Raw genomic sequence first — 15,090 nt, forward strand, 5'->3', positions numbered from 1 at the left:
TAAAAATTGGGTAAACAAGGATAAAGGGTTATAATTGCCTTCCTGTTTAGTATACAAAGTAATGTTGTTCTTTAAATCTTTAATTTCAGCTTTTATTATGAATAATATAAATGGGAAAATTTATCTGCTAGACAAAATGCTTTACTTGTTTTCTTTGACGTTTGATACAATTTGAATAAATGCCTCAACGGGTATGGACTTTAGAGAGGAAACACAAATACACCCAATTCCAGAGCTAACACATCACCTGCTTCATGTTATATAGTTAGACACAACTAACTTTGAAATAAGAATAAATCAATAGATAATGCGTAACGGATAGAAAATTTCTTTACAGTCACTTAAAGGGAGACACAGGCAAAATTTTCATTTCTTAGTTTTGGATTGTTCATTCATTATTCTGTACATGCCCCCAAAAAGAATACATTAGACAGTCAAAAGAACAAAACTTTTCTCCATATAAAGAATAAATTGGTAGTTTCCTAACTTGACCCGCGTGGCTCAGGTTAGAACACTAGGATTTCACAATAGTTGTCACCGTGTACTCTGGAAACGTTAAAGAACATGTCAAATTTCTAAATACAATGTCAATGCCGCCTTACTTTAATGTTAATAATACTTTAAATATAATTCACAACAGGAATACAGCTTATAACCCATTTTTTTCTTAAAATTCAGGCATACCTTCATATACATACCCCCGTTGCACACACCCCATCCGACATTTGCACTTTTATAATTGTTCAAGTTTTGGCGTTTATAGCTTAAGATATGTTATGGAATTTTTAGAAATTGCATGTTCAAAAAGGTCTCAAGGAAGCTACTTTCTGCACAAGATTGCACCAACTGAGTTTCATGGGGGTATGGACTAGAGAAAGTAAGAATTTCTATAGAAAGCTCAACACAGCAACTTGAAAATGTTGCAGGCTTGGTTTGATTGAGCCTGTTCATGGAAGGTACTGTCAATTGAAAACTACCGTTTACGCCCCCTAGCACCGGCTCAATCAGAATTCAACATGAAAGCTGCTGTACTTCTCAAACAAAACAGTACAAAAATAAATGTAGCAACTGTGAATATTTACTTATAACGACAAAGGTAATAATAATCGGTCGGATACGAAAATTAGTTACTAGAGCCAGCATTAGGCAGACATATATGATAAAACGTAAAATTGGAACATAGATGGACATGAACAAAATCTAAATTTTATTATGTTTTACTTTCGACAAATTATCAACATAATACAAATCTTTGATGATAAATAAACTTTAAAATAGTTTTAAATACTAAACATACTTTATATTTTTCGTAAATTTAAAAGTTACAAAATGTCTGTCTAAAATATAATAAAGAAGATCAACAAGGAATAATAAGTCGTGTTTTTTGGTTGTGCAGACAAAATATATGGATATGATTTTAACAAAAAAAGTCTACTTTATAAATTATTTAAAATAAAATGACATTTTTGTTTGTTTGTTTTGGTGACACTTTTTGCCTGTGTCCCTTGTTGTTTTCACGTCTACGGTAAGTATCTTTCCCTTTGCCCCTTTTCTTATTTATTATATCCCCCTTCCCCGGGTCTCCAGTCCCCTTCCCTGTGCCCATTGACTTTGTTGGCCTATTATTAAATCATTAATTTGTTTTCTTTGAATCTCTTATCAATTACAAATTATTTCCTATTATTCACTCATTTATTTGTTTTCTTTTAATTTTCTTGAATTCATTATCACTTACAAATTATTTATGGTTTTAGTGATTTACTTGTCGTCCGTGCTTGTGCCCTGTCCCGTTTTTAGCTCGACTTTTTTTTTTGAAAAAAAAAGTAGAGGTATTGTTATAGTCAGGTCGGCGTTGCCGTTGCCGTCCGCAAACTTGTACATGGATCATAACTTTTTTATTCATTGGTGTCTTCATACTTGGCCACAACAACCCTTGGGACAAGACCTTTCAGTAGATCACACTAACCTTGACCTTCATCCATAAATGACCTTGACCTTCAAGGTAAAAAGTCCATTTTTTGCTTTTTCATGCTGTTATTAGCTGTAACTTTGTTATTTTTGAATGGATTGTCTTCAAACTTGAACATAATAATCTTTAAGGATATCCCTTAAAAATAACCAGCCAGACCTTGACTTTCCCTCATAAATGACCTTGACTTTGAAGGTCAAATTATTGAAATTTTCATTTTTTTTTTTTTGGTTTTTATTGGCTGTAACTTTGTTATTTTTGAATGGATTGTCTTGAAACTTGAACATAATAATCTTCAAAGATAACTGTTAAAAATATACCGAAAGACCTTGACCTTCACTCATTAATGACATTGTCTTTGAAGGTCAAATTATTGAAATTTTCATTGTTTTGGCGGTAACTGACTGTAACTTTGCTATTATGGAAGGGATCAACTTCATATTATAAGAAAACATTCTTAAGGACCATACCTTGTTGTTTATCAAACCAAAATTTGCTTGGGCTCTTTAATGACCTTGACCTTGAAGGTTAAATTACTGAATTTTCTCAGATTTGTGCATTAAATGACCATAATTATATATATATTGGTGTGTGTGTGTGTGTGTGTCTATATATATATATATATATATATATATATATATATATATATATATATATATATATATATATATATATATATATATTTACAACGACAACAACAACAACTATAATTGCGTCAAGTATCTATTTATAGAATTGCTTCATTGTTTCTATTTATAGAATTGGGTCATTGTTTCTATTTATAGAATTGCGTCATTCTTTCTATTTATATAAATTGCATCATTCTTTCTATTTTTAGAAATTGCGTCATTGTTTCTATTTTTAGAAATTGCGTCATCGTTTCTATTTTTAGAAATTGCTTCATTTTTTCTATTTTTAGAAATTGCGTCATTTGTTTTTATTTTAAGAAATTGCGTCATTTTTTATATTTTAAGAAATTTCATCATTGTTGCTTTTTTTAGAAATTGTTGCTATTTTTAGAAATTGCGTCATTTTTTCTACTTTTTTTTTTTTTTTTAGAAATTGCGTCATTTTTTTTTTTAGAAATTGCGTTATTTTTTCTATTTTTAGAAATTGCGTCATTGTTTTTTTTTTTTTTTAGAAATTACGTCATTTTTCTATTTTTAGAAATTGCGTCATTTTTTCTATTTTTAGAAATTGCGTCATTGTTGCTATGATTAGAAATTGAGTCATTTTTTCTATTTTTAGAAATTGCATCATTGTTGCTATTTTAACAAATTAAGTCATTTTTTCTATTTTTATAAATTGCAACATTGTTTATATTTTTAAAAAATTGCGTTATTTTTTCTATTTTTTGAAATTGCATCATTGTTGCTATTTTCAGAAATTGCATCATTTTTCTATTTTTAGAAATTGCATCATTGTTGCTATTTTTAGTAATTGCGTCATTGTTTTTATTCATAGAAATTGCGTCATTCTTTCTATTTTTAGAAATTGCGTCTTTTTTTTCTATTTTTAGAAATTTAATCATTTTTTCTATTTTTAGAAATTGCGTCATTCTTGCTAATTTTAGAAATTGCGTCATTTTTTCTTTTTTTTAGAAATTGCGTCATTGTTGCTATTTTTAGAAATTGCATCATTGTTGCTATTTTTAGGAATTTCGTCATTGTTGCTATTTTTAGAAAATGCGTCATTGTAGCTATTTTTAGAAATTGCGTTTAGAAATTGCGTCATTGTTGCTATTTTTAGAAATTGCATCATTGTTGCTTTATTCAGAAATTGCGTCATTGTTGCTATTTTTAGAAATTGCGACATGTTGCTCTTTTAAGAAATTGCGTCATGTTGCTATTTTAAGAAATTGCATAATGTTGCTTTTTTAGAAATTTGCTTAATGTTTCTATTCATATATATATACAAAATATATAAACAAAACTTATGTGACAAGACAGACCAACTAAATTTATAAAAAGGAAACATTAAGATATGTTCAAACCTTTCTATGTTTGCGTTTAGAAAAAGTAAAAAGTCGAGCGTTGCCCCCGCCCGGCGGTGGCTCTTGTTATTTTTGGTCCGTCCGGATTTCTTGCCACTGGTTCTTGTTGCTGGGTCGTGTGGGGGTTGCGTTCATTGAACGCCACGCCTTTCCTTGTTGATCTTGTTTATCTTATTTTAGGCAAACTTAAAAATGGTCTGCCTTATGCTGATTTAAATATACTTCAGGTCTGCCTTAAGCTTATGATATATATATCAATTAATAATTAATCATATATCTTTTATATAACTGCAATCCGACAGGAGTTAGATTAATCTTATGAATTAAAACCAAATAATTTTATTCAATTTCCTGCTATTATTAACATGAAAAACGAGGTAAAATGTTCTGAGAGACACAAAACATTAGTAACTTTAAATAAAAGAGGATAGAGAAAGCTCATAATGTACTAGGTCAAAGTGGTCTAAAACGTTATAATTATTTCAACGGTATTCGGTAAAAACAGTTGTCTCCTGAAATATCTTTGTTCACTATGCTCGAATCCTCGCCACCTAAAATACTACCAATGCAAAACGTGTCATCCAAAAATTCTGCAAATAGGGAGAAAGACAATTTTGTATGTAAATACGAAACTTTGCCTCTTATTAATCGTTGTTTTTATAGACCTTTATTCGGCGCGGATAAAAGTATTTTCTTGTACATGCACAACATACGTAGCTTGCACGGATAAAGTCTTACAAAGAAAATTAGCAGACCTTTAGATTGTAACATTATCAAGACCAATATACATTCACTTAAGTGGTTGCACTTCTGATTATGTGTAACTCTCATGATCCTTACATGCTGAGTATCGCGTGTAGGGCTGGGGCGAGTATCCGAGTACTCTGATAATCACGAATCAAAGTGAAAAATCGAGTTTGAATATTCGTAAGCCCAGAGATCGTGGATCGCGATCTAATTTTTTTATATACATTCACTGTTTCTCACACTCTTCAAATCGAAAAAAATACGATTTGAGTATGAATTATATGAAATTTACCTAAAGACAATTTGCCGGTTAAAGGCCATGTACCATGATGCTGAGCTAGGTAGTAATTGGTTTCAAAAACAAAACAAAAATACTCATCCAAAGAATAAAAACATAAACAAATTTTATATTTTATATGTTAAATGTATAGTATTGTTGCTGTTTTCTTAAATGAACATGTTTTTATAACTTTTGTACATGTTTTTATGGGTGTCTTGATAACAAAAGATTTGTGGTTCGATTTGTGAATCGTAGGTGCTGAATCGTGGTTCGGATCGGATCGTCACTTATCCGACGATCCACACCCCTAATCGCGTGATATAATGTTTAGTCACATGAGGTTAAATATATGGTCTGGTAAAAAGCCGAGAGCGGCAGTTCGAGGATTGAATAATAACTGGCACGCGTAAATCATGTAGAAAGTTTAAACCACGAGTGAGTGTTACATTTAGTTTAAGAGAATAACAAAAAGTTATGTCACAATAGACAGTGTTGCGTAAGTGGACGGAAAAGATAGTTCTATTTTATTAAATAGAATATGATTAACCTAAGGAAATAAAAAGAAGTGACGTAAAAAAAACGTTAGAAATTTATATAACATTTGAAAACTTGCTCTGTGAATAAGTGTACAGTTCACAAAAATATGTAAAGAAAACGCAAGCTTCGAAGTTAATGGTCGTTCGTTCTGTAAATGTTGAATCAATTAAATCAGCAAATAGGAGGGTTTTAGTAACAAAAACATATGTCTTCCAAAACTATGTATGGTTACTCATGTGAAGTTTCATTGAAATCCCACCAGTAGCTTGACCTCTGGAAGCCAGACACGATTTTTCTATTTATAGATCTGACGGCCATTTTGTGCAGCAAAGCAGAACATGCCGGTGACGTGCACAACTAGTGATGATACTGATCACTCCTGTACAGTTTGGTTGAAATCCCACCAGTTGTTTGACCTGTGTAGGTGGAAAAGAGAATTATATATTTTTATCTCTTGCGGCCATTTTGTGCATCGAAGCAGAACGTACCGGTGATGTGCACAACTAGGAATGGTACTGATCCCTCCTTTAAAGATTGTTTGAAATCCCAACAGTAGTTTGACCTGTGAACGGCAGACACGATTTTTCTATTTTTAGCTCTGGTGGCCATTTTGTGTACGGCAAAGCACAACGTGCTGGTGAAGTGCACAACTAAGGATGGTACTGATCACTCCGGTAAAGTTATAGATAGATAGACAGAAAACCCGCCAGAAATTTGACATGTGAAGGGCGGACAAGCTTAATGCGGACGGACGGTAATCGGACCGACAACCGGACGGACAGACAGACGGCAAAGGCAAAATCAACAAAATTACAAACATTGATTGGTAGAGGAATAACACATGTAATTCAGTTTATTATAATAAGAAACATGCTACATTTTATCACTTCACATTTTAAATTTTAAGACATATAAACACATAATATTACAATCACTATCAATTAAATTACTTCAAAACAAACACGTCATGGTACAGAAGTACCCAAGTTGAATGACAGTTAAGTAGTCTAAGTGTCTTGAGTGATATTGTAAACTGGCTGTAAAAACAAGCGGTCACGTGCCCATTTGACACTTACAATCCATAATTAGTGTAAGTATCAATTATGCAATGATTAAAGCACATTTTTTTCGAATTCTAAACTTTCACATAAGTAACTGTTGTTTTCATACTTGTTGTAATTATTTACTAGCCTAGTTTCTCTATGAAAATATATGTATCTTTTGATCCAGTTATTTTATGTAATTCTTTTCGAAAATTATATATGCTAGATCTGTTTGTTTGTTTTTTTTGTTTGTTTTTTTTTTGTTTGTTTTTTTTTTTTAAATTACGTTTATACATACATATGCACATGTTTTATTGTAATACTTATTGTAATATTATCACGTTCCTTTTACGCGCCAAATGTAACGTCTATTAACGTAGACGTTTGTTTTGTACGTTTACGTCATTTTTATATATGTATCAACTGAGGAAGCTTAATAAAGCGAAACATGTTTTGAAACTTAATTTGTGTTGGTTTTTGATCCAATTATCCTTTAATGTAAATAACAAATTCTACACTTCGACACCCTGCTTTGAACTCGGGTTGGGATAAAGTTTATCCATATGTGTATGTGGCTTACACGGGAACTGCAAAGGTTGATTTTTCAAAACCGTTGCACGAAAAGTGGTATATTTTAATGAATGCTGAAGTTGAAATTATAACAAAAATGGTCGATGTTTGTGTGTTGTTTTTTTTGTTTTTTTTTTGGTCTGTAACTTGGATTTATTTTTCAATTCCTATAAGCGACAAAATCAGATGATATTTACTGATTCGCAAAAGAATAACTAAAACCGAACTTATAACTAAAACAATGTAAACAAGAGCCGGTTAAACCGGTCGATGATCCCTGATAATTTTTTGGTAACAGAAAAGTATACCTCTGGTAGTTGCAGAGTTATGTCCCGGACAAAGTTCTAAGTGCAATAATTCAAAATTTGGCAAGGGAGAGTAAGTGTTGTTTGCAACTATTTATACTTCCACTCAATGCGATTTATCTTCCAACTTAATGTCTTAACTATAAACCTTGTAGTTGCACAGAAATGTTCCAGAAAAAATTTACAGAGTGGAAAAGGACAATAACTCTCAAATAAGACAAGACAGTTTTGCATTTCTACGCAATAGCTCTATCCTACGACAAAGTTTTAACTTCATGTGTCTTTAGTTTCAGAGTAATGTCAAAGTATAAAAAACAAAAGGCAATAAGTTCAAACTTAGGCAAGGATAAGTAACGGTTATTTTACAATGCTATTCTTCCCAAAAAATATATCTTACTACAACGTTCTTGTTCATATCTCTCATAGTGTCTGTGTTATGTCCCAGACAAAGTTCAATGTGTAAAAATGAACAAAGGGAAATTATTCTAAAATAAGGCAAGTTAAAGTAATGGTTCTTTTGCACTGGACATCTACCCAATGAGATCTATCTTCCTACAAAGTACCTTGTTCATACTTTGTATACTTTCAGTGCGATATCCTGGATAAAAGTCAAAGTGTTAAAATGATTTTTCAACATTTTTCAAGATTTTATGAATGAACAAAAGGCAATTGCTTCATAATTGAGTAAGGCAGCGTTACGGTTCACTGCACTTCTATTTAATGAGATAAATCTACCTACATATATTCTTGTTGATATCTCTTATGGTTTCGATGATCAAAGTGTAAAGTGAACAAATTGCAATAACTCCAAAATTAGGCAAGGCAAAGTAAAAGTTATGTTCAATTGCACTTGGATAACATGAGCTCTATCTACCTACAAAGTTTTTGTGGATACCTCTTAAAGATACAGAGCTATGTCCCGGACAATGTCCAAAGTGTAATAATAAACAAGGACATTAACTTCAAATTAGACAAGGAAGAGTTTTGGTTCTTTTGCACAGTTCTTTTACCCAATGAGATCTATCTACCTACAAAGTTTGTTTTTGATATCTCTTACATTCATAGAATTATTTCAAAGTTAACCGTGTAAAAATAGACAAAGGGCAATGACTCTAATTAAAGCAAGGCAAAGTCGCGGATCTTTTGCACTGCTCATCTACTCAATGCGATGCGATCCATCTACCTACAAAGTTTCTTGTTCATATCTCGCATAGTGTTAGAGTTGTGCTCAGGCAAAGTTTCAAAGTGTAACAAGATTTTTATTAAAGGGGAGATCATTAAAAAAAAACGGAGCAAATTAGAGTTTATTTGATTCTTTGGTACTGCACTCCAACTTAATTACCTTTACTACTGTGTGCAGTGTAAACAAATTATGTCAAAATGTTTTCAGGTTATGCTCAAGACAACCTTTTATAAAGGGGAAATAATTTAAAAAAACGGGGGAAAATAGAGTTATAGTTCTTTGGCACTGAACACCGCATCAAGGCCCTCTGCCACTGTGTGCAGTTTAAACAAATTATGTCCAAGGGTTTCAGGTTATGATCCGGACAAGATTTTTCTAACGGGGACGGTCAGACGGAAGGACGGTAAAGCTGGCGACTATATGCTTTCCCTTCGAGGAGTATAACAATCTTATTTGCAGTATAATATTAACATTTTATTTTTATATCAAGCGGGTGAGATACTCTCCCACGCGTAATGCAATTATAAAGAACATTAAAGAAATGTATCAAAGGCAGAGTTGTTTGAAGAGATGAATGGATATTTATATCGGGGTTTTATCGGGGTAAACTACTGTTTGACCAAAGTCTAAGAAATAATTTTAAACGAAAATATTATATAAAATATTTTGAAAGTAAAAAATCCAGACTTAATGGTGCTGACATATAAACGTAATCAAAAACAAATTTAATCATTACTTTTCACCGACTTGACTGTGAATTTGAATCCCATGTATTCAGATGAACCATCCGACTTGAACTGTAGTTTTATTATGTTTCCGAATGTGATATATGTCAATGGATCAAAACCACAGTGTCTGCTTGTTGTTTCATCAACGCCCTTTTCTGTTATCTTAACATAGTCCGAGCTAGAAAAATTAAAACAGTTTCAATAAATTGACGGAAACTTTAACCAATCAACGGGAAAAGTATTTCACAAGTTATATGATAGTTTAGTGGCATTAGGCACAACTGTGACGAAATTCAGACATTATATATCCAATCATAGCGTTCAATATACAAATATGACGCCCGTTGAAGAATTAAGACTTTCATGCGATTGTTATATTTTGTCAATAATCTGCCAGTATACTACTTCAGCTACATACGGGAAGCCCACACTATTTAATAAACGAAAAGCAAACACGTTTTCAGCAATGACGGCGGATATGAATTCACAAAACGCATAAATGCACTGGACGTTTCGTGTGCCAAATGCCGACGATGATAGTAAGCATGCTGTCCGGCACATTTTATGTATGCATTGAGTCTTGTTATTCAAGTTTGACCAAAAATAATTGAATAATGGAAATGTGTTTCACACAATATTTTATTTGACAAGATTCATGTTATTTCCAATCTAAATAAAGATATATATTAAAAATGATTTTAAAATTTATACAAAATGATTATAACTTTATTATTCCCTTGATCTTGTTTTCATAAATGATTTAAACATATTTTAATGTCAAAACAATAACAAGTATTATAATTTTGAATTGTGACCTGAATAAACTGGCTACAAAACAAATCGTCTGAAAAAGTAGTCAAAAAATGTAAATATAAAATAAAGTTTCATAAGTACATTCCGTATTTGTACATAAATATAAATATATATAAATTTACAACATAATAGTTCTAAATATGTATACAATGATATTATTAGATTTATTTTAGATGTTTTTCTTAATTTTTATATTATATTTATATTGGATATGGGATGTTTCTAACGTAAGTAAATTATTAGTTACTTACAAACAGTTCTCGCTTTTTTCAACACTAAAGTAGTCGGATTTGAGGATCATAAAATGATCATCAGCCGTCTTAAGTGTCCATGTACAGTCTTCGAAAACTCTGAATAAGACATTATTTAACAGTAAGTTCTACGTTTTACAGATCAATAATGATCAGAAAATGCTTCTGTGTTTTGATTAACCCAATATATAAACTAGGAATGTGTCCACAGGTGCCCCCCACACTCCACTGTTTTGTCAATCTTATCACTCTAGGTCAAATATTTTTAGGCTACAAGTGCCACAAGTTTAAAAATCTTTTACTAAGTAAAGGGTAAGAACTTTGCAAATACTGAATAATTTCACAAGCAAACCCCAAGGCGCATAAGCGCACATGCTGACCAACATTCTTGTAAACTTCCAGGCATACAGGACAAATTCTTTTTGAGCTATGCATGAAAAAGTTGAAAATTGCAAACTTATACTAAGTCAAAATCAATAACTCTGGAAAAAAATGAAAAAAGAAATCAACATGCAAAATTCCAGATACATAGCATCAAAGTGATGTTGACGATTATTCCTGTACAGTTGGTTGATTCTAACACTCAAGCACTCAAAGAACAAATAACTCAACATAATAAAACGGTTTTTAGTAAGTCAACGGCAATAACTTTACAAATACTGGATAAATCCACAAGCGAAACCAAAGATGCACAACTGCACATGCTGACCAACATTCCTTTTAAATTTCATAACTTCATTTTGAATACATTTTGACAAGATAAAAATTGCAAATTTTCACTACATCAACGTCTGACAAAACATAAATTCGCAGGCAAACCCCAGGAGCAAAACTTCACATGCAGTTCAACATTTCTGTAAAGTTTCATGACCCTATGTCAAATATTTTTTCAGCTACTTGTGACACAAGTTGAAAATGGCAATTTTTACTAAGTCAAGGACAATAACTCTAAAAATACTACATAAATCCACACAAAAATACAACAGTGCACAATTATACATGCTGATTAATATTCCTGTCAAATTTCATGACCCTAGGTCAAATAATTTTTAAGCTACGTGCGACACAAGTTGAAAATTGAAATTTTTTACTAAGTTAAGGGCAATAACTCTGACAAAACAGAATAAATCCACTAGTCAAACCTCAGGTGCACAACTGCATAGGCTGATCAACATTCCTGTAAAGTTTCATGACTCTAGGTCAAATACTTTTTGAGTAACGTGCGACACAAGTTGAAAATTGTAAACAATACCCAGATGCACAACTTCAGATGCTGAGAAACATTTCTGTAGGTTTCATGATTATAGGTCAAATACCTTTTGTGTTACGTGCGACACAAATTGAAACTTGCAAATTTTAATTAAGTCAAGGGCTATAACTCTAAAAATACTAAATAAATCTACACGAAAATACCCAGGTGCACAACTTCACATGCTCAGCAAAATTTTGTAATAATTCATGACTCTAGATCAAATACCTTTTGAGTTACGTTCAACACAAGTTAAAAAATGCATATTTTTACTAAGTCAAGGGCAATAACTCTAAAATGATAAAAAGATCCAAACGAAAATAGCCGGGTGCACAACTTCATATGTTAAGCAACATTCCTGTAAGGTTGCATGACTCTGAGTCAAATACTAATTTAGGTTCGTTCAACACAAAATGAGTACGGACGGACGGACGGATGGACGAACGGACGAGGGTAAATCTAAACCCCCCCCCCCCCAAAGTGCAACTTTGACATTTTATCAAGAAAATATCGGAAATAAATATGTCATACAAAAAGATAAGTAAATGCAACAATAAAAAGCTTTGAATAAAGAATTTGCCTGAGATGTATTACACACAGTGGTATCTGTATCGGTAATTGCTTTTACAGGAAAATTGAAAATTATCAAAAAAGGCATCTTTTCCTGTAAAAACTGTCAATATGTTATCTACTACATTCGATGTTTGCGTTATCGGAAGTTATCGGATTGTATGTATAAGGTAGAATCTTGCCCCATTGCATTTTTAAATCATTTCATTTAAGTATTATTTTGTTCACAAACTTTATTACAGCTCTATTTGTGATGGTATCTTACAAATTTCAAATCTTACTGCTTTGACAATGTTTCTACGTCCGTTTAAACACATTTATTAATACATAATGGAGACTTTAAAAGTCCTATAAATAATACTTTAGATTTAGTTTCCTCTAAAAGTTAATACAATTTTTTTTCTTCTATTTTTAAACTCTCCGTTGCTCAAAATGCTATTTATAATATAATACGTACTCTTAATGCTCAAATGAAGGAGTATCAATATCATTAAATTAAAATATATTAGATAGAAAGAAAGACCAAAATTTACAGTTTATGCAAATAAAGGGATACCATAAGAAATATGTCTTTGATAACGTCTTGTTCTTATTTCAATTTCAATATTGCTTTCTCTTAAACTTATTTATAATGTATTTAAACTTTTTGTATAAATAAAAACATTCTTGAATGTTTACAAATTTTGTCGCAAGGAAACTGATACTCATACATATATAAATTTGGTTAATTGTACGTTACATTCTAAAGTACAAAATACAATCTTGAACTATTTTTAGTTTATTTTATGTGTAATTTCTTTGTCGCAATTCCTACTGAAAATTAAATTTATAAAAATTTCCCGCACGAATAAGTTTTATAAAAAGTGAAGACCTTTGCTCAATAAATCATCAAATTACTTCTATATTTATTTTTCAAAAAAAAAAGCACGAAGGCAGAGGCGTCATATACACGCTCTTTATTGGTAACTATTACTTGACATAAAGTCAATGAAATAATATATAGAAACGAAAACAATAAATACCATAGATTTCTGACATTTAAAAAAACAATTACCTATAAAATTCTACGCCATTTTTTACTCCGGTCCTGAGCTGAATTTCAGCAACACCACCCATAAGTTCCAAATCGATATCTCCGCCACATGGTTCTATAAATAGAGAAATGCCTTCAAATGGGTTTTTTAATTAAAGTGCTGATCTTTACAAAATTTATAATCATAGCCGAAGGCAGCTGCAGAAGGCAAACTTTATTTTAGTTTTGAAATTGAAGCAAGATAATGATAAATAAATATACCTTCTCTCTTTGAACGAAAATTCTGTTCGTTTGCTTTAAGAATACATGGTAATGTTACCAGAAGGGCAAAAACTGAACATTTAAATCCACACATCTTGTTTTTATAAAAACATATTTATGTTAATACTACTGAAAAAGAACTTCGGTTTCACAAAAAACATCTGAAACTGTTATATAATTGTTTAATTTTATAAAAGTACAGTGTATTTATTGATACTTAAAAACAGGATATGACCTATATGTTTTCTGCTGCCAAATGTTTCATTAGATAGAGTTTTCAGAGTAATTATTTAGGCAATAGGAAACCTCTTGTACTAATTCCCTTTATCACTGAAGTAAATAAAGTGTTTGCTAGCTTAGCATGGCGGTTATCGTACTTCAGTCCTTATAAACGAAACATGAATTTGTATCGCTTAATTATATCTTCTAGTAGATGTTAATTAAACTTATTTCCTTGCATTAAGATCTGCAGACGCATAAAAATGCATTTAAATCTTTGAGTGCAGGTGGCGGGGGCTGAAATAATTTTCGTTTTTTGGGGGGAATTCTTCTGCCTTCCTTTAATGGGCCCTTGCAGGCGATTTTCCGCTGTTCATGCTGCTCTGTCTTTCGTTAATACATTAAGTACTTTTCACTATAGTCATTGGGTTTACTTTCATATGGATATAAATACTCATTTCTGTGTTTAACTTATTTCACATTTTGAAACCAATGAACATGTTGGGTGCACCAATAAATAAATTCATGTCTCCAGCAGTGTAAAAGTTGCTGAACATTCCAAGGCGGCGCCATTCTGTATTTTGACCGAAAAAAATGTATTGCTAAAAAAAATGCGACGGTCTCCATGACACAGAATCAGGCTTTTTGAGATGAGCATTCGCAACGCCCTAGAGATAACTTGATTTTAATATACTTATATATGAGTTTTCGTGTCCTGTTTGTATTTGTTGGAACCGATGGAAGGAAATTGAGACTTCAAGGTAAATATGAGACGATTAATTAAATGTGACGATATTTTTCATGTCAATGGCACACTAAGTCTTTTCGTATTAATTTCATTTTTTTCCAGACTTTGGATATTTAAAATGTAGCATGAACTTAAATATTTGTACAAAAAAAATATAAATCATGAATTTATATTAAAATAAGCCCTATCCCGGGCCCCTGAAATAATTTGCTTAAACAAGACTTAGGTGTAGGAAATGCAAAATGAGAATTAAGATCAACAAGGCAAGAACGACGTTCACAGACCGCAGCTTCCCGACACAATCCAGCCATAACATCAGAGTACCCAAAAGGCACCGAACCAAAATCAGGAGAGGGCACAAGAGCGGCGAGAAAGGAGGAGAGTAAAATTTAATAAATAAAATGATTAGGGGCTAAAACTAATAGGGGCCAAAACGGGAAAGGGGGGAGGAAAATGGGTAGAAAAGGGCGGGCACAAAATTGTTTACGAGGGGAAATGAAAATAAAATAACGATAACGACAATTTTTCAAAAAATCTCAAAAAGTGAAAACATACAAAAAGATGTAACAATGCATTCATGTAAAACACATG

At 31.8% G+C, this 15,090-nt stretch overlaps 1 protein-coding gene across 1 annotated transcript in view; it reads right to left on the reverse strand.

Annotated features, from left to right (window-relative positions):
* Positions 1 to 13,762, reverse strand: part of LOC132756030 (cubilin-like) — a gene marked incomplete at its 3' end in the record, with an annotated part of 36,061 nt that extends 22,299 nt beyond the window's left edge. Inside the window, exons 1-5 of the mRNA XM_060746987.1 lie at positions 13,533 to 13,762; positions 13,293 to 13,386; positions 10,420 to 10,518; positions 9,364 to 9,533; positions 4,451 to 4,552 (exon numbers count right to left, since the gene is read on the reverse strand). Of these exons, the coding sequence (XP_060602970.1) occupies positions 4,451 to 4,552; positions 9,364 to 9,533; positions 10,420 to 10,518; positions 13,293 to 13,386; positions 13,533 to 13,626 (559 nt within the window). The remainder of the gene's footprint in view (positions 1 to 4,450; positions 4,553 to 9,363; positions 9,534 to 10,419; positions 10,519 to 13,292; positions 13,387 to 13,532) is intronic.
* Between the last annotated feature and the right edge of the window lie 1,328 nt (positions 13,763 to 15,090).

Source organism: Ruditapes philippinarum, unplaced genomic scaffold, assembly GCF_026571515.1.
Source record: "Ruditapes philippinarum isolate M1 unplaced genomic scaffold, ASM2657151v2 ctg9994_1_1_1_1, whole genome shotgun sequence".
In the NCBI taxonomy this organism is placed as follows: domain Eukaryota; kingdom Metazoa; phylum Mollusca; class Bivalvia; order Venerida; family Veneridae; genus Ruditapes; species Ruditapes philippinarum.